This window comes from Tachysurus fulvidraco, chromosome 12 (assembly GCF_022655615.1).
Source record: "Tachysurus fulvidraco isolate hzauxx_2018 chromosome 12, HZAU_PFXX_2.0, whole genome shotgun sequence".
Classification (NCBI taxonomy): domain Eukaryota; kingdom Metazoa; phylum Chordata; class Actinopteri; order Siluriformes; family Bagridae; genus Tachysurus; species Tachysurus fulvidraco.
Window position 1 is genome coordinate 19,203,965 of NC_062529.1, and position 18,797 is coordinate 19,222,761.

An 18,797-nucleotide genomic window follows, 5' to 3' on the forward strand; every position below is an offset into this window, starting at 1 on the left:
CCTGTCTGAGCACAGATTGAGACTACAGTATAAAATAGAAATCCATGGCCAGGAATAGTGGCTTACATAAGACTTAACATAACTGAAATATCAGCCTCTAGATCTTCCAGGCGTACCATGTGTGTCATGGCAGAAACCAAAAATAAATGTCTGCAATAGAGCAGCGAATGAAGGAGAAGAAGGAGAAGAAGAAGAAGAAGAAGAAGAAGAAGAAGAAGAAGAAGAAGAAGAAGAAGAAGAAGAAGAAAAAGAAGAAAAGAAAAAGAGGAAGAGGCATTATGAACGGTCAGTGCCCTGGCCTCTTGTGCTAACTCCAAGCAGCAGTAAATAGAGCACAATGGGGAAGCTGGCCTTTGAAAAGCAAGGATCTGATAGAAGTCATACAGTGCACACAGCAAGAGAGGACCATGAGAGAGACCACATGCATGCACAACAGACTCGCACACACAAACAAACTCTCAAAAGTGTGCCCAGACGAAAATACTCAAAAACTGAACGCACGCTGTCACACACTATCTCTATTTTATGGATCCAATTTAAAAAGCTCTCAAAAGAACCACACAGAAAGATTGCATACCCTTACATTCCAAAATGAACATCCTAAAACTCTCAGCACAACAGGGACCACAACTCAAACATCTCATCCAAGAACCAATATTTTGTCTAGTCTCTCCAGGTTCTTGACTGAAAACTGCTTGAGTATTCAGTAAGTACTACCGAACAACAGGAGACAAACTGTTGGTCATGTGTAAAATACTATTTTTATTTTCCCTCTCCCAGAAATATTTCTTAAGTTTTTTTTACAGTATGTATTTTATTACAGTATTCAAACTTAAAAGCCTGATGATGGCACTTGTTGATGTAGACTTACCTGCAGCTCCTGACATGCCATTGAGGCCGGGAATACTGAGGTCATCGTCCACCAGCTCCATCAATCCTTCTGAGTTGCCGTTGTAGCCTCGACCACCACCGCCGGCAGCAATTAGCAGTGGGATGTAAACACCTTTCTCCTCCTGAAGGCATACAGCAATACAGTTTTTGAGTACATTACCCCAAAACACCAGCCTGGATCAATGATCAGTTAACATTTCCAAGTATTGCTAAGTATGTATTGCTAAGTTAATAAAATCCCAACATAAGTAAACAAAGAAGACACTCTGCTTTATTAAAAAAAAAACATCAACTGAATAGAGTTTTGGATTCATTTTATTTTTCGATTTACAAAAACAAACAGTTTAAACATGCTCATCTTCTGATATATTTATTTGAGTTCACAAGTAATCCATCTCTTTTGTTTCTCTTACCTTAAAGATGTAGGTAGCTCCCCCTCCTCCACCACCTCCTCCCTTCAACATGCTCTTGCTGTCTGGAGGGCCTTTCTGTTCAAGACAGATCTTCCGCAGAGGCTCCTCAGTCTATATAAGAGAAGAGAGAAGATATGGCAGGTAATTATTCCATTGCAGCTTTTTTCCATAGCTAAGCCTCGGTACTGCTCTCAAGCTAATATACTAGTTAAATATCTGTACACTAGGAAAGAGCTACTATAATGTAATCAACACTGGCCTATTGTACTCTATGCAGTACTCAAATGCAGTAGTGTACTCTATACTGGAACAGAGTACAGTAATACCTTGAGATAGGAGTTTAATTCATTCTGTGACCTTGCTCGTATCTCAAATTGCTCGTATCTGAAAGCATTTAAATTTCCCCATTTAAATTAATTGAAATCCCATTAGTCCGTTCCAGCTCGCAGTTGTTTTGATTATGTGTTTTGAATATGAAAAATGCACAGTACCTGTATTTATATATGACAAATATTGTATAAAAACATACAGTAATAAAAGAGAATGTTAAAAAAATAAACTGGTTTTACTTTACGGAAGATGCGCACGGAGGTTGAGGGAGGAGTAAACAGACGGAGGAGTTAGGAGGAATTACACTTCCACTTTCGATCACTTACTCGCTTCTGTACACTCTTAATGCTACTTTACACTTAAATGGAACTTCGCTAAAATTAACGAACTTAACTGAAATTCTGTTAACTGAACTTAATTGATACTATTTCTGTTTTCTTTACATTAATTTTGCTTAATTTTCTTCATCGCTTTTCTCTTCACTTGTTTTTGCCTTTTTTGTCAATCTTTCCTCACTAATATCTGCCGGTCGTTTTAATAAAATCCTGTCCGATCGCCATATCGGATGCGGTGTAGTTAAGTTAAAAATTTTTTACGGATCCAACGTTCAAAACGGATCCGAAAATTACGAATCCGCAGATGGTCGGCACCTCACGCAGAGCATTTGTGACTCTCCGTAGGAAATGAATGACTTCCGGTTTATCGGCCGTCGTTTAACGTGTTCAGTGGAAAGGCGGCGGCTTTAACAGAGTGAGACACGGGAAGCTGAGGCGGGGGAAACAGAGCGCATGTGGTTGTTGGGGATCTTTGTTTCGGCGGCAGCAGCTCGGATGCTCGTATCTCAAAAATTTGCTCGTATATTAAGGCAAAAAATTTGGTCGAATCACAGCTCATATCTAAAAAAATTCGTACATCAAAGCACTCGTATCTCGAGGTATCACTGTATTATACTCTACACTAGGCTATAGTACCGTACTCTACACTAGGCTACAGTACTGTACTCTACACTAGGCTACTGTACTCTAGGCTATTGCTGGGCTATTGTACTGCATTCTACACTGGGCTGTAGAAACAAAAGTACCATAGTACCATAGAACCATACTTACCATAGTACCACAGTACCATACTTACCATAGTACCATAGTACCATACTTACCATAGTATGGAAAGTACCATACTCTACACTAGTCTACAGTACTGTACTCTACATGGGGATTCTATACTCTACACTGGGATACTATACTCTACACTGTGCTACTATACTCTACACTGTGCTACTATACTCTACACTGGGATTCTATACTCTACACTGGGATACTATACTCTACACTGGGATACTATACTCTACACTGGGATACTATACTCTACACTGGGATACTATACTCTACACTGGGATACTATACTCTACACTGGGATTCTATACTCTACACTGGGATTCTATACTCTACACTGGGATTCTATACTCTACACTGGGATTCTATACTCTACACTGGGATACTATAATCTACACTGGGATACTATACTCTACACTGGGATACTATACTCTACACTGGGATTCTATACTCTACACTGGGATACTATACTCTACACTGGGATTCTATACTCAACACTGGGATACTATACTCTACACTGTGCTACTATATTCTACACTGGGATTCTATACTCTACACTGGGATTCTATACTCTACACTGTGCTACTATTCTCTACACTGGGATACTATACTCTACACTGGGATTCTATACTCAACACTGGGATACTATACTCTACACTGTGCTACTATACTCTACACTGTGCTACTATACTCTACACTGGGATTCTATACTCTACACTGGGATTCTATACTCTACACTGTGTTACTATTCTCTACACTGGGATACTATACTCTACACTGTGCTACTATACTCTACACTGGGATTCTATACTCTACACTGGGATACTATACTCTACACTGTGCTACTATACTCTACACTGTGCTACTATACTCTACACTGGGATTCTATACTCTACACTGGGATTCTATACTTAACACTGTGTTACTATTCTCTACACTGGGATACTATACTCTACACTGTGCTACTATACTCTACACTGGGATTCTATACTCTACACTGGGATACTATACTCTACACTGGGATACTATACTCTACACTGGGATTCTATACTCTACACTGTGCTACTATACTCTACACTGGGATACTATACTCTACACTGTGCTACTATACTCTACACTGGGATTCTGTACTCTACACTGTGCTACTATACTCTACACTGGGATACTATACTCTACACTGGGATTCTATACTCTACACTGTGCTACTATACTCTACACTGTGCTACTATACTCTACACTGGGATACAATACTGTACCTCTACTCTAGGCTATACTATTATATTTAACGCTGGGCTACAGTTCCGTAGTTTGGACTGGATTGTGGTATAGATGAAGTTACGCTAGGCTATAGTATTCTGTTTAAGCTGGGCTACAATACCATTGTTTACAGTACAGTACTCTATGCAGGACTGCGGTATAGATGAGGTTTTATCGGTTTATTTACAGCATGTAGATTCAAACTCAAAAGTCTGATTTGTTGATGTCCTCTACACTGGGCTACAGTACCGTACTCTATACTGGGCTACAGTACCGTACTTTACACCATACTACAAACACATCCATTGGACCATTTTCTTTTAAATGAATGTAAACACAGGAAAAAGTGACTCACTTTAGAACAGGCGTCCTCTCCCTGCTGTCCCACTAGTATGTATAGCACCTCATTTTTCTGCAGCCTAAAATCTCCAACAATAAAGACTCCATGTGATCTGTGCATTTTGAGAACACTACGTCCACCTGCCGCACCATAAGCTGTGATCCTAGAATTTCCAAAGTACAAACAAGACAGGTAAAATCTCAATAGATAGAAATACACTACTGAACAATTATATATAAAGATGGGATGTTTGATCAGAACCGAACAATGATTTGTATGCCTGTATGGTGAAGTTGTGATCTCGGTAAAACATACCTGTATGGTCCAGTTTCAGGAACCCTCCACATCTGGATGCCCTTGAGTGCTCCCTTTGTCCCCACAGTCACATCTACATTGCTTTTATTGTAGGCACTGCTACACTGAGATGGAGTAGGACCAATTGGCCCTGTAGCCCCACAGGTGTGGAAATTCCATTTGGCTACAAATACACATACACAGACATTCATAAATCTGTTATTTAGATATTCATTCCAAAGTTGGAATCAAATCATTCATATTCACTCATTGATCACTTTACAAATACTGTATTAATATACTGGGGATATACTGGGCAGAGCCTCCTTTTTCTCTTAAAATAACCTCAATTTTTTTGGTTTATGAATAATACATCATAGATTCCACATGAAACATTCCTTTGAAATTCTGGTCCATGTTGACACGATTGTACCACACAATTCCTGTAAATTTTTCAGGTGCACTTTCATGCTGGAAATGTCCTGTCCTGCCACATCCTAAAGGTGTTCTATTTGCTTCAGATCCGATGACTTTGAAGGCCAGTGAAGAACAATGAACCCACTGTCTTGTTCATGAAACCAGTTTGAGATGACGTTTGCTTTGTGACATTTTTGGAAGTTGCCATTAAAATGGAGCCATAAAGAGATGTATATTCATTCATTCATTCATTCATTCATTCATTCATTCATTCATTTTCTACCGCTTATCCGAACTTCTCGGGTCACAGAGAGCCTGTGCCTATCTCAGGTGTCATCGGGCATCAAGGCAGGATACACCCTGGATGGAGTGCCAACCCATCACAAGGCACACACACTCTCATTCACTCACACACTCAAACACTACGGACAATTTTCCAGAGATGCTCATGCATGTCTTTGGACCGGGGAGGAAACCAGAGTACCCGGAGGAAACCCCCGGGGCACGGGGAGAACATGCAAGCTTCACACACACAAGGCGGAGGCAGGAATGGAACCTCCAACCCTGGAGTGTGAGGCAAACGTGCTAACCACTAAGCCACAGTGCCCTTCAGAGATGTACACGATCAGCTATAATATTCAAATACAATGGAGCATTTAAGCAGTGACTGACTGGTATTAATGGGCCTAAATTGAGCCAAAAAACCATTCCCCACACCATTACACCACCTCCACCAGCAAGGACTGTTGAGATTCCATGGAATCATGCTATTATTGCCAAATTCTAACCCTACCATCTGTGTGCCTCTGGAGGAATCAAGATTCATCACACCAGGCTACATTTCTCTCACCAAAACTATCTAGTTTTGGTGTGCTTGTGCCCACTACAGCCTCAGATATATGTTCTTGGCTGACAGACATAGAAGCCAACTTAATACAATTTGATGTATAATGCACATGCACAATAATGTACAATACTGTAGATAAACATTTAACTTTAAGGTCAAGCATCAGTCGTGATGCAAGTACATGGAGTGGAGAGAAAATGATATGAGAACATGTAGCACATCTTGGATATGAAGCTACACTGACTTTCTGCTGATTATTTTACTATATAACTGACAAACTGATTATTTTCTTATAACAGCATGCAAACAATTGGCTAATTCGATAACTGCACAAAATGTGTAGGTATACAGGTGATCCTAATAGGTGACACTTTCAGATAGGTTTAAACATTTCTCATCATAAGTTTGATTTTCTAATTAGCAAAATATTTTCATTATAATCCCTGAATCTGACACATGACTACATGTTCACCTCAGATGAAGCTCCTATTTTCTTATATGCTGCTTTGGTGTCAAATGTCCATTGTTAAAAGTGCTATAAATTAATTGAATTGAATTATATGGTGGCCACTTACTGTATCTGTGAGAGATGACTGAAAGCATAGGGGCTGAAAAGTGGAGTAAATGCCATATGGGTTTGGTGTCTGGCTTCCAAAATCTCTATTATGTTGAATTATGAGGTTGATCTCTGGGTCTTACTATCACTCAATGATTAAAACAAAACAAAAAAGTGGCACAGACAAGGACTGGACATTATTCCTCATTAGGACCATAATGGCCCACGTTTAGGCCTGACAGCATTTGCCGCATTTGCCATTAGCCAGGAGATTACACTTGTCAGATAGGCACAATGGCATTGCTCTGAGCTACAGTCTGGATAAGTTCTCAGAAAGTCAGCCAAAAAAAAAAAAAAAGATGCCGTTGGTCCTTTTAACGAGACATTTCTCATTCGAAAATATGGTGCATCCCATTGGTTACAATCCATTGCTCTGACAGTACAAATCACACTGCAAACAGAGATTCTGGATAAGACCCAAGCGTAACCTTAAGTGTCTTTTTCCTTTTTGATTTTTATTGCAGTGATATACATCTCAATGTATAATGCACACGCATGTACAATACATACACAGACGTTTCATTTCGAGGTCAAGTGTGAGTCGTGAAACAAGGGAGAAGTCATGGAGTGGAGTGAGGTAGAAAATAATTAGAGAAAATAAAGCAGTTTTATTCCTTACCTACTGCATATCTGTTCCGCTCGCTCTTTTTTGTTTCTTGTATATATTCATGAAATGTTGGAAACAGTCCTAACAGTGGTGGATGGACACTCTTTCAATACAATTAACATAAATTTGTAAAAATTAAAAGCTTGTGAAAAAAGCTAAAATTGAATCAAATCACTTCACTTTTAGAAACATTCAGTGCACTAAATGTGCTTTCAATACTAGAATTAAAGATCAGACACTCTACGCTTCATAAATAATACAAGTTTTACCTAACTCTCTTTCTCTCTCTCTCTCTCTCACACACACACACACACACACACACACACACACACACACACACACACACACACACACACACACACACACACACACACACACACATCTCATTTTGCTCTCTCAGAGAAGATTGACATGTCCCATTTCTCAATTACTCACAAACTTTGCAACCGAAACTTTGACTGTTTCATCTTTTCTCAGTCTCCCTCTCTTTATCTATTTCTCTCTCTCTCTCTCTCTCTCTCTCTCTCTCTCTCTCTCTCTCTCTCTCTCTCTCTCTCTCTCTCCCTCAAACCCAACAAAATATAACATGAAGTGTACATCATTATTTAGTTTTCTATGAAGATGTGACTCCTATGACAACACCGGATGTATCAGTATGACGCAATGCTACTAATGGGCATAGTAATCATCTTTGTCTGTCTGTCTGTTTGTCACACACACACACACACACACACACACACACACACACACACACACACACACACACACATACATACACACACACACGCACGCACACAAAGGGCACTGACCAAACATTGCAGAAGTGCAGCAGACCATATCAAATAACAAAAGATTGACTTTTTATATTCTGCGTAGATCCTGAGGGGTATAAGCTTTATAAAATTTTAAAACAGCTATACAAAAGGACTCACGGCTGTGTGGGAGAGGGAGAACGGCTGAATACTGCTCATAACTCTGGTAGTGTTACTGAAAACATAGGCCAGCTTGTTGTTTTGCCAGTGCACAAAAGTGTTAAAACATGGAAAAGTTGCTGGTGGTCAAGCTTCTTTGACCCACATGAACAAGCTACTAAAAAAAATCCTTAAATGTCAATGCACAACAAATGCACAACTCTCGCTCTAAAAAAGGGGTATTCAATAATAATTTAATTAAAGTTCCAGAAACAAGGAAAAGCAACTTACATGACTGAAAGATGAAGATACACTTTAATACTTAAATGAGAGCATAAAAAACATTAACAAAACCAAAAACACAACAGATACAAACGAAAAACAAACAAAACAAAAAAGAAAAACACACAGAAAAAAAAACATTTTTTTTCTAAATTTGTTTTTGTTTGTTTTCTGATTTCCTGTGGTAGTTTTTTTTTGTGTAATCTATTTCATTTTCTGAGTCACCGTACTAAACAGATAAAACGCATGTTTTAAAAATAAATCCAAGCTTCGCCGTATATTTGTCGTAAACATTCTGTTTTCAACAACTTTTTGAACAAGCTACACAAATTAGTGCAGAGGGAGCAAATAAAAATGAAAAATTTACTGATCTAACAATCTCTAGCCCTGTAGCTAGACTCTGATCTGATTCACAAATGCATGTGATGGACTACAACCGAGAAGCTTCTGCTATAGAAACTGGGACGGTTTACGTAACTACACAAGTTGCTTTTTTTCCCCATATATCGATTGACTCGGCTAGAGATCTTTTATTTGTTTAGATATTCTATGCTTTGGAAATACTTACTAATCAGACCCTCGCTCTCCAGTTAATGACACACGATATAATGTACATCCTTGACCGACATACAGGAACAACCGAGAAGATGTCAGTAAATGTTAGAATAACGTTCATGTGAGAAAAGAGTAACTTCTTTTGGAGCAAAATGAGCAAAGGTAGTGAAAGGTGAAGCCACAGAACATGGATTTCATCTCAAGCTTCCATTGTTAAAAAGTGCTTGGTTTAGATGTGGGTCACGGAGATCACAGCGCATCACAAGGTTAGTGATGTGGCCATTTTTCCTCGCATCAAAGTAATCAAGCAGACAAAGACCGAAAAAAATAAACCTGTCTAAAAGCGAGTAGCCTTACACTGTCCTCCGCTCGCTTTCAGCATAAAGCAGCATCCAGAGCAGGCTTCAGCTCAGTTTCTGCAGTAAAACTAGACATCGAATGAGGAAATAGAGAGTCGGAAAAAGCAGACTGCTGCTTTGTAAAGATGGAGGTGTGGGAAATGAAGCATTTTCCAAAGGTTTACACGTTATTCATGTTAAAATACAGCTACGGAAAATAAGCTATATGCTTCATTTGACAGCCTGATTGTCTTCTTGCCAGTTTGAATTTACACTGCAGTCTGTTAGACATCACGCAATCACAACGCGTTTTCTTTCAGAAGAGAAAATTTCATTAATGTTGCAAATTGACCACCTACACAGCAAAATACCCAGCGCTACATTAACAATCGCAGTGCTCATTTGTGTCCAGCTGGGCTTTAATACTGTAGGTGAACAATGTAGGCGTTAATTAAACTCTGGGGATTTTTCTATTTGCAAGAAGTCCAAAATAAAAGAACACCAAAAGGAAAAAAATGAAAGAAATAAGCAAACATGTTAAACCACTTTCGGTTCAAAGATTCAATTGTATTTCTGGAAAAAAGATAAAAAAAAGAACTAGATCGTAGTACCACTTATCCTATAGAGGGTCACACTGTGTCAGAGCTCATACTGTATTCATGAAAATGCTTGGTGCAAAAAAAGTCCTAGTGACGAAATTCTTAAAAATGTGAACGTTATCCTTCGAATTAAGGGGAAATGCCTTAGGATCCTAGTAAAGATAAAAGTTATTCCTAAAGCATCGTAACCCTTAAAAGAGCTCATAAGGTCATAAAGTGATAAGAGTAGTGAGGAGGACTTTTAAGAGGCTTTAGAGTTTCTTTAGCAGAGAAGAAAATAGCCGGAAGGTGAAGAGGGAGAAGGAATGTGTTGTATAGAATATTTAATAATGATAGTGAGTTAATAAGATGATACAGATTAGAGTGTGTAGGGATTCTTTTTGTGACCAATCATATTAGAGATAACATTTCCAACTCAGAAGAGAGAAACACACACACACACACACACACACACAAACACACACACACACACACACACACACACACACACACACGCAATATATATATATATATATTAAATATCTTAACATAGAGAAGGCTTATAATTTTAAAATTGTACCTATTTTTTTTTAACTAGACAACCAATCACAGTCTCCATAAGAATGTGTCATACCTAGTACTGGGTTTATCCCCGCCTCCTCTCAAGTTGTATTTTACTTGCACAGTGTCGCTCTGAGATTTGTCCTGAATCACTCTTATGCTGAGATTCCGAGTCAGAAATGGTTTAAGCTAAATGGTTTAAGCTAGGAGCTCTCTGAGATAATTGTATGAATACAGGACCTGGGTTGTGTCCCAGCGTACAACAAATGTTATTGAACTGGCTGAGGAAATTTGGTGAACATGGAGGAATCCACTGAAGCATGGGGAGAAAATTCAAACTCCACACACCCTCCTATGTGGTGCAAATTAAACCCCTAACCCAAGATGTGTGAGTCAAATGTGTTAAACTGTGCTTCTGCATTAACCAAGGAATAAATAAATAAATGCTTAAACCCACCAACAACAGCAACATTGGAATGGCGATAATTCTAACACCAACGCTTGACTACTCCTCCCCACCAGCAGACGTCACTACCGGCAGAATTCCAATTTCTTCTGGTTCAAGTCCTGGTTTTCTAGTAAATGTTAATCTAGCAAAGTTGCTATCTATGTTTCTATGTATTACAGCTGTACAGCTTTTTTTTTCTGGAACTTTCCACAGACATGACACATTAGGTCCAAGTAAGCATTAGTCGTAATTATTTATAATAAGTGTTTCTGGGATGTACGTTACTGTACGTATTAACATTTATTTATATATTCTATCTAAAAAAAATCTTATTATATTATAGATAATGGTGGGTTCACGATTTCTCGACTGTTTAAAAACAGACCCACTGCAGACTTTTCACAAACAACTTGGACTTGTGAGAGCCACAGCGTGAATACATAAAAATGTGAAGAACATTCAAACATTGTGAAGTCTTGCCTAAGAATACGAGCGTTCACGTTCTGAGCCTTGGTATTCCCGTAATTGTTCATGCAGTATTTGCTTTGCCCATTTTCATGGTTTGTTCTATGGATAATGCTCTGGTTTGTTTGCTCTGATATCTCTTGCTACTTCCTGTTTACTGACTTTGATTTGGATTTCATTTTGCATCTCTGGATTGTGCCTCTGTGCATAGATCCTGCCTTCCTCTCTCTCTCTCTCTCTCTCTCTCTCTCTCTCTCTCTCTCTCTCTCTCTCTCTCTCTCTATCTACCTCTGTCTCTGTCTGATACATTACAATAGCACACCGAAGAAATGGTTTGAAATGAGCTTGTGCAAATCCAAGCTGCCAAGTTTACAGTCTAACTAGAACGAGTGAAAATATTGCAGCTGTCATAGCTTTCATTTTAGTAACAGCTGAACTACCCTGAATGTTCTCCCAACAGGAAATAACTAAATATTACACGTAAAGAACAAAGGCACTCAGGATTTCCAGGCACAAATAGCACATGCAGAATTGTTTCCTAATTCCAGTGACCTAGCAAACTACTAAGCACTTTCAGTCGGGCAGGCTGCCATAAACACGTTGTACCACAGAGGACCGTATCTGATTGAGCCGCATTCCTCTAACGGGTCTTAACGAATTGGAGATTAGGATCCTATACGGATTTATTAAAGCTGCGACAGTGTGGGAGCCATGTCACAAACATCACCTGGGTCCTTGCCAAAAGTACTGATTAATGTGGTTACTTGAATGAGAGTAACTCCTCACCTAAAGACTATAAATCAGAATAAAATGAAGGATCTGTCTTGCAGAGATAAATAATAATGTGCAGCATGGTGCTATCATCCAGCTCCACTAAACAGGAACTGAACAAATCCAAGGGGCATCTCCAAACTGTGTACAGAGATAAATCCGTCTAGCGTATGACGGAGATGACTTCCACTCATTTCCTTTCAGACCTTTGGTGAGCTTTTAGAATAAGAATGTAAGAAAATCTTACATATGTGGGGATTAGTACGCAGGTAGCGTGCGATTTTTAGAGCTCTCTCCGGTGTGTGAGGTGAAATGGAATAAATCAGTTTAGCAATAAACACTGACAAACCTTCCCCTTCGCCTTTTGTTGAAATTATGGCATACTACTCACATTAATTGCTTCCAAATGCAACACCGTGAGCACAGAAATCAAATAAATATTTTCACTACTTCCAAAATGGCTAGATGATGTAATAGGCATAAATCCCATAATGCTTTTTAGCTATTTGACTTTGAAAAATAATAATAATAATTTAGAAACGAGTGCTGAGGTTCATGGCTATATTGCAGTTCAAGGTGATATGAAAACTATTGCAATTCTCCTCATTTTTTCCAATTTATTTACAATGTGCACAAGATAATACAGCTTATTAATTTGCTATTAATTAATTAATTAATTAATCTATTTATTTATTTATTTAGTATTTATACACTATTGGATATGTGCAATATCTTTCACTATGACTAAATATATTGTATCGCATGTATTGTCGCATAATTATTTCATTGTATATAGAAGCTTAAAGCATTCTTTATGAACATGACAATAAACCTAAAACTAGCCTATGTCAGTAAAGCCTCTATCAGTTTTTTTTTGATCCTTCAAATCATAGTAAATAATCGATCTTGTCTTGACAACACAAAAATACTATCTGCAGTTTTAAGGTACCGAGAGATTGATCCGTGGTTCTGTTTTATTTCATCTTCACTGCTGTAACACGCTTCTCACAGGACATCCTATGTCTACGACAAACAAGCTACTGGCAAAATACAGCATAGAGAATATTAACATGGACTAAAAACATATTATACAGCAGTTAGGTCTGGTCCACTAATTTGATTTGTCGAGCAGCATTTCCAGAGTGCCTGTACTCCCTATAACTTCATTTGGATGTTTCACTGAGTGTATCGTTGTGCTCGTCTGCATTCACCATGTATAATTTCACTTCCTAGTATGGAACCATTTCCACAGAAGTGTTAGTGAATTCAGAGGAAGCTGAAAATGAAGAAGCAAAGCCAGTTTTACCTGAAGCACCTTTAGTAGCGTGCTAACTTTGAGATCTGTTTCCGCTAGTGGGCAAGAAATCAACAGAACGCTTGAAATGTGTCTGAAAATTAGCTTTTACGATATTAATTTCTTGTTTATTAAAAGCAATATTGCACTTACAACCACACAGTTATTCTGAATATCATCACAGCTATTAGCTAGGACGAAGCTAAGCCATACTCATATACATGTTAACCACACTCATTGTTTCCTTTAGAATTTAGATGATTTTTATTATTATTATTAATGAAGTCTATTAATGGTTTAGCATCATACCTTAAGATCTACTACTAGCCTTATCCATACTCTACATGTTTCACATATTAAACTTTAAAAGATTGTTGAAAAGATTTGTTTTTTCCCCTAAACACCAAGAAGACAGTAACTTTCCACCAAGTTCCACCAATTCCTCAAGTTCCACCAATCACTGTTTGCGTTACTTTTATATGACATTTACTTGATTATTTTATTTATCAAATTATTTTGAACTACTATTTGTTTCACTATTTCTTTTTTCACTTCACTGTAAAGTATTTTTAGCTGCTTTTTGATCTTCTACTGTATACGAATACTTTATTCTAAGCTCTTAGTCAGAATTATTATAAGTATTAGTCAGAAACTCATCTGATGTTTAATAATCCCATGTTTCAGCAATCCAACCATCAAAATGATCCGTTAAGAGTCCACAATGAATCATAATCAATAATTATTTAGTCTTTGTTATTGAAGATGAATGTCATGACCAAGAGATTTACACACAAGAAAAAAATCTGGCAACCTTAAAGGTGTGAGGGATTTAAATAACCTGATTTGGCTGTGTACAGGTCTGAATAAAAAAGAATCCTAGTCTAAATATATATATTTTTTTACATTTTAAGTATAATATGCTAACACTGAGTTCAGAGTGAAAAGGAAGAGACTCACTGTCTGCAAGCTCGGGGAGGATAGTCAGCGCTCTGTTTACTGGGGTCGTGGTCGTGGTCTTCATGGGAATAGTCGGTCTGAACTGCACTGGTGTAGCTCTTGTAGAAACCACTGGTGGGAATTCTCCATTGGCTAAAAAAAATATGAAAATAGTCCTAGCTTAGTTTTACTGTGGTTTAAATTAGGTCTAACACAAATAACTGCACAGGTTATGAATCACAAATCAAATAACAAGGATTCAGCTCTACAGTGTATACACTTTTATCTTTATATGAGTACATATATAGGAATTTGTTAGACCTGTAAATTCCATGTAACACATTCTATCAATGTGTGAAAAATGTAAATAAAAAATAAAAACAATATTAGAGTTGGATGTGGCTGGGTCTTTATGTAGCCTCAGGTGAAAACATACGGACACAATCGAACGTTTCTTAATTATAATGACGAGTCACGTGAGCTCAGGTATTGTTTCATTTGCCACTTTCCTCAGAAGACAGATCACCCCTTCACCCCAAATATAGTCCAGCTAACAGTAGTGGGACTGTGTGTAAAATCAGTTGTAAAAAAAAATAAAAACCCTTACATGAAAGCAAGTCCCACATCACTTCAGCCTGAGCTAGCATCATTCATCATCTTCATCATCTGGCCATGTTCCCTACTGCTCACAGCTTTTCATGCTGCACACTGCGTCCACAGCTATTATCAGCCTCCCCATTTGAGACATCAGACTGTAGCGCATGTGACTGGTTAAAAGCATGGACCAGACTTCCTCTGTCCTAATTCTTAATCCAAACAGGCAAGCAATGTTTCTCATCAGGAAAACAAACTACATTTAGATATAGAGGTTGTTCTCAGAATGCCCTTCCTCAATTAGTGGCAGATATTATGTTTTGTAATATCTTCAAATTGATTGGTCAGAATTTGCAGGTGAAGTCTATAGTAAGCTGCTTGGACCGAATAGCACAAATATTACTCTATATTTTAAAACAATTATATTTTTTATAAAAATAGCCCTTACAGGAAATTGGATGGTGGATGCTGAAAAAGACGTTTTTTTTTATATATTTTTTGTACTGCTTATCCTACACAGGGTCACAGGGGATTTGGAGCTTAAGAAAGAAGACCTGAGATCCTTGACAGGGTGTCAATCCACACGAGGCACACTCAGATGCTACAGACAATTTATTAATGCCAATCAGTACCCATAACCACACAAGCTGACATCGGTTAAGGACCAATGCCTGGTAGTGCCTATTAGTTAGGCATGAGTTGCCTTTCCAGAACCTTCAAATTGACGGTCCCTCAATCCCTCAGCCTCAAATCTTATAGCAGAATCCATCACTATCTTTAGAAAATGGCTGAAGAACCACCTCACACACCTCTCGCCTACCATGACTTGATCGAAAATCCAGTATGGCAGAACTACTTGTATTGTCCTCTGCTTGATATATATCACTTTGCATGCATTTCCTCATTTGTAAGTCACCTTTGAATAAAAGGTGCGATTGTAAGCGTACTAACTACTAAGCCACCATATCTCCCGTGCAAAGCTAATAATAAACAAATGAAAAGAAATAAAACAAAAACAAATAAAAAAACAAAAAAAAAACAAGAATTGTTGATAAGTGTGATGGATGCAGAGTCAATAAACAACAATGGTACTTACAACGGATGCTAAACAAAGAGCGCAATACAACACATGACAATATTTTTGAGCGAACGTAATTAAGGTGTTTGCAATCGTGTGACATACTGACATGTTGTACAGCGGCCGTGATGCTGGTACTTATGCTAACGATAACGTCCCACACCTCTATCAGTGCTAATCTGACAATATGCTATTCTCTAGCTTTCTGAATTGGGATGCTTATTTCCAGTATTGTTTATTTCTCATGTCTGTGCTTTGTTGAAGTCAGTATGTTTTGCAGAGCAGATGGCATTTCAGTTTCTCTGTAAGAAAACTACATTTCTTCGACGGTTATTTATACCTGCTCTAACATAAGGGATAAAAGGAACAATGTTTTTTTTCTTCCCACAGCATTATGTAACTATAAACAGATTATAAAAAAGCACCATTTCATGTTCATTAATGAATAAAAAATAAATAAATGAATAAACTCTGCTTCACTTACAGTACAAAGAATTGAAGCTATTAAAAGTTTAAGATTCTTTTGAAAAACAAGATTATTTGTTATCCCATTGTGATCCCAGTTTGAGCATCTGCAACAAGGGGAGGGTGATGACTAGCACATGCTAGCCATTGCATGTTATCAAACCGCTGCTCATTTACACCACAGGGCAGTTGTTTACTCAGAGAACTGCCCTTGTTTGCATGCATGAGCTAACAGACGCTGATCGTTGGTTAGTGTTGCTTTGTTTGACAGCCGAAACAGTAACATCATCCCTTCCACCCAGACAGCACAACCAGTTTTGCTCTCTTAGCCACAGATGGCTGTACTATTATCAAGATTTGAATTTGCGAAATCCTGATGATTAGCTAAACAGTTTTTATATTAAACTCCTAAACCCTTTTAGTACCCTAAACCCTACTTTATTACTTTTACTGGGATGTGGTAGCCTAGTGGTTAAAGTGTTGTACTACAAGACAGAAGGGTGTTAGTTCAAATACCATATCCACCATGCTGGGCCCCTGAGCAAGGCCCTTAATCCTCAATTGCTCAGTTGTATAAAAATGTGATAAAATGTAAGTCGCTCTGGATAAAGGCATCTGCCAAATGCAGTAAATCTGCTGTTAAGCTTAAAAAGTTAAGCCTTCAAAGTAAATTGTAATACTTTTTTAAGACATAACAAGGCATCGCTTTGTAATTACATGGTCAAAAAAAGATTTAGGCTGAAAAGGAACATCAGCTGGATTTTAGAAGTTTTCAGGCCCACTGAGATAGAAAAGAGCTAAAAAACCAATTTGGACAGCTTTTATCATTCTTTCAGCAGCCACTGTTTTTGTTTGATCTATCAAATTTTCTTCTACAGTAACAGTATTCAACCTCGTTTGCAATTATGTCGTAAAGTGAAGTTATACATCACTTGCTTACATTATGTGCTTACCTAAAATCTTCTAAAGACTTTAGCAGCCTGAATATTAAGAAGAATATTCAGGTCAATGGTCAAAATACTAGATTCTTGTTGTTTTGCCACAGTTGGGGGTGTTTGAGTCCTGCTTCCTCCCTGTGTGAGTTTGCATGTTCTCTCTGTGCTTTAAGGGTTTTCTCCAGGTTTCCTTCCCATTTACATTTACAGCATTTGGAAGATGCCTTTATCCAGAGCGACATACATAAGTGCTTAAATCTCTATCATTGCATACATTAATGCCGGCTCACTAGGTTACATACTCAAGATACCATGAGTTTAAACACACTACGGGCAATTTTTCCAGAGATGCCAATCAACCTACCATGCATGTTTTTGGACCGGGGGAGGAAACCGGTGTACCCGAAGGAAACCCCCGAGGCACGGGGAGAACATGCAAACTCCACACATACAAGGCGGAGGCGGGAATCGAACCCCCAACCCCGGAGGTGTGAGGCAAACGTGCTAACCACTAAGCCACCGTTCCCCCCTTATTTTTTTATTTATTTATTTTTTTTTGTAGGCTAAATGTGAATCTCTACAATGCCCGTGGTGTGTTAATAAGTGTCCATATGTGTTTGTGTGTGTTTAATTGTGCTCTACAAAGAGTTGGCACCCTATCCAGAGTGTCCCCTGTCTTGTTCACTGCGTCCTCTGTGATAGACTCCAGGTTCCCTGTGACCCTGTGTAGGATAAGCGCTACAGAAAATGGATGGACAGATAAAAGCCATCCACACAAAGCCAAAAAAATAAAAATGGTGACAAATTTGCATAGAACTATAATTATAATTTCACACCTGCTTTTTAATTCCATTAATACTATTAGTCCAGACTGTTCATTTTGCAAACAGCAATAATGCATCCGTACATTATTATCCATTATTTCTGAGCTTTGTTAAATTCCTGAATGTGATTGGTCCTGGTATTGATTCATTTTCTGTAACAGCACAGCTCTGTCAATAATTCAGGCTGCGATGTGGATATTAAAGTGCTCATGCTAATACTTGGATGGACACAAGCATAAAAGCGTATTATTAATCTTTGATCTTTGTGTTAAGTGATTTGTGTTAGAACTTTTATAGTGCTCAAATGGACATCATTATTTGCTTCATCTGTGTATTGGGCCGTATTTAAATTTGAGATGTACAGAGAAGGTAGTTCGGAAACGTTGCATGTTCCGAGTTTAGATGTAATTACAGCTTAAAGGTAGGGTCTTCGATTTTTGAGATTCAGAAAACTGAGTCGGGTCGAATAATAAACAGAAATCAAAACAAAAATCAAAACAAACGTGTAGCCAATGAGCAGAAAGGGGCGGGGCTTATCAACATGCGCTGGCGAGAGTGTTCAGTGTGCATGTGTGACATTAGCAGAAAACGGTTTTAACATTGACATGGAGAATAAAAACAAAGAAAGAAAGCAACGA

At 38.1% G+C, this 18,797-nt stretch overlaps 1 protein-coding gene across 1 annotated transcript in view; it reads right to left on the reverse strand.

Moving 5' to 3' along the window:
- The window catches only part of alk (ALK receptor tyrosine kinase), a 481,244-nt gene that overhangs the window by 19,894 nt on the left and 442,553 nt on the right, over positions 1-18,797 (reverse strand). The window contains exons 14-18 of the mRNA XM_047821514.1: positions 14,285-14,416; positions 4,659-4,821; positions 4,359-4,506; positions 1,305-1,415; positions 872-1,013 (exon numbers count right to left, since the gene is read on the reverse strand). Coding sequence (XP_047677470.1) covers positions 872-1,013; positions 1,305-1,415; positions 4,359-4,506; positions 4,659-4,821; positions 14,285-14,416 — 696 coding nt within the window. The remainder of the gene's footprint in view (positions 1-871; positions 1,014-1,304; positions 1,416-4,358; positions 4,507-4,658; positions 4,822-14,284; positions 14,417-18,797) is intronic.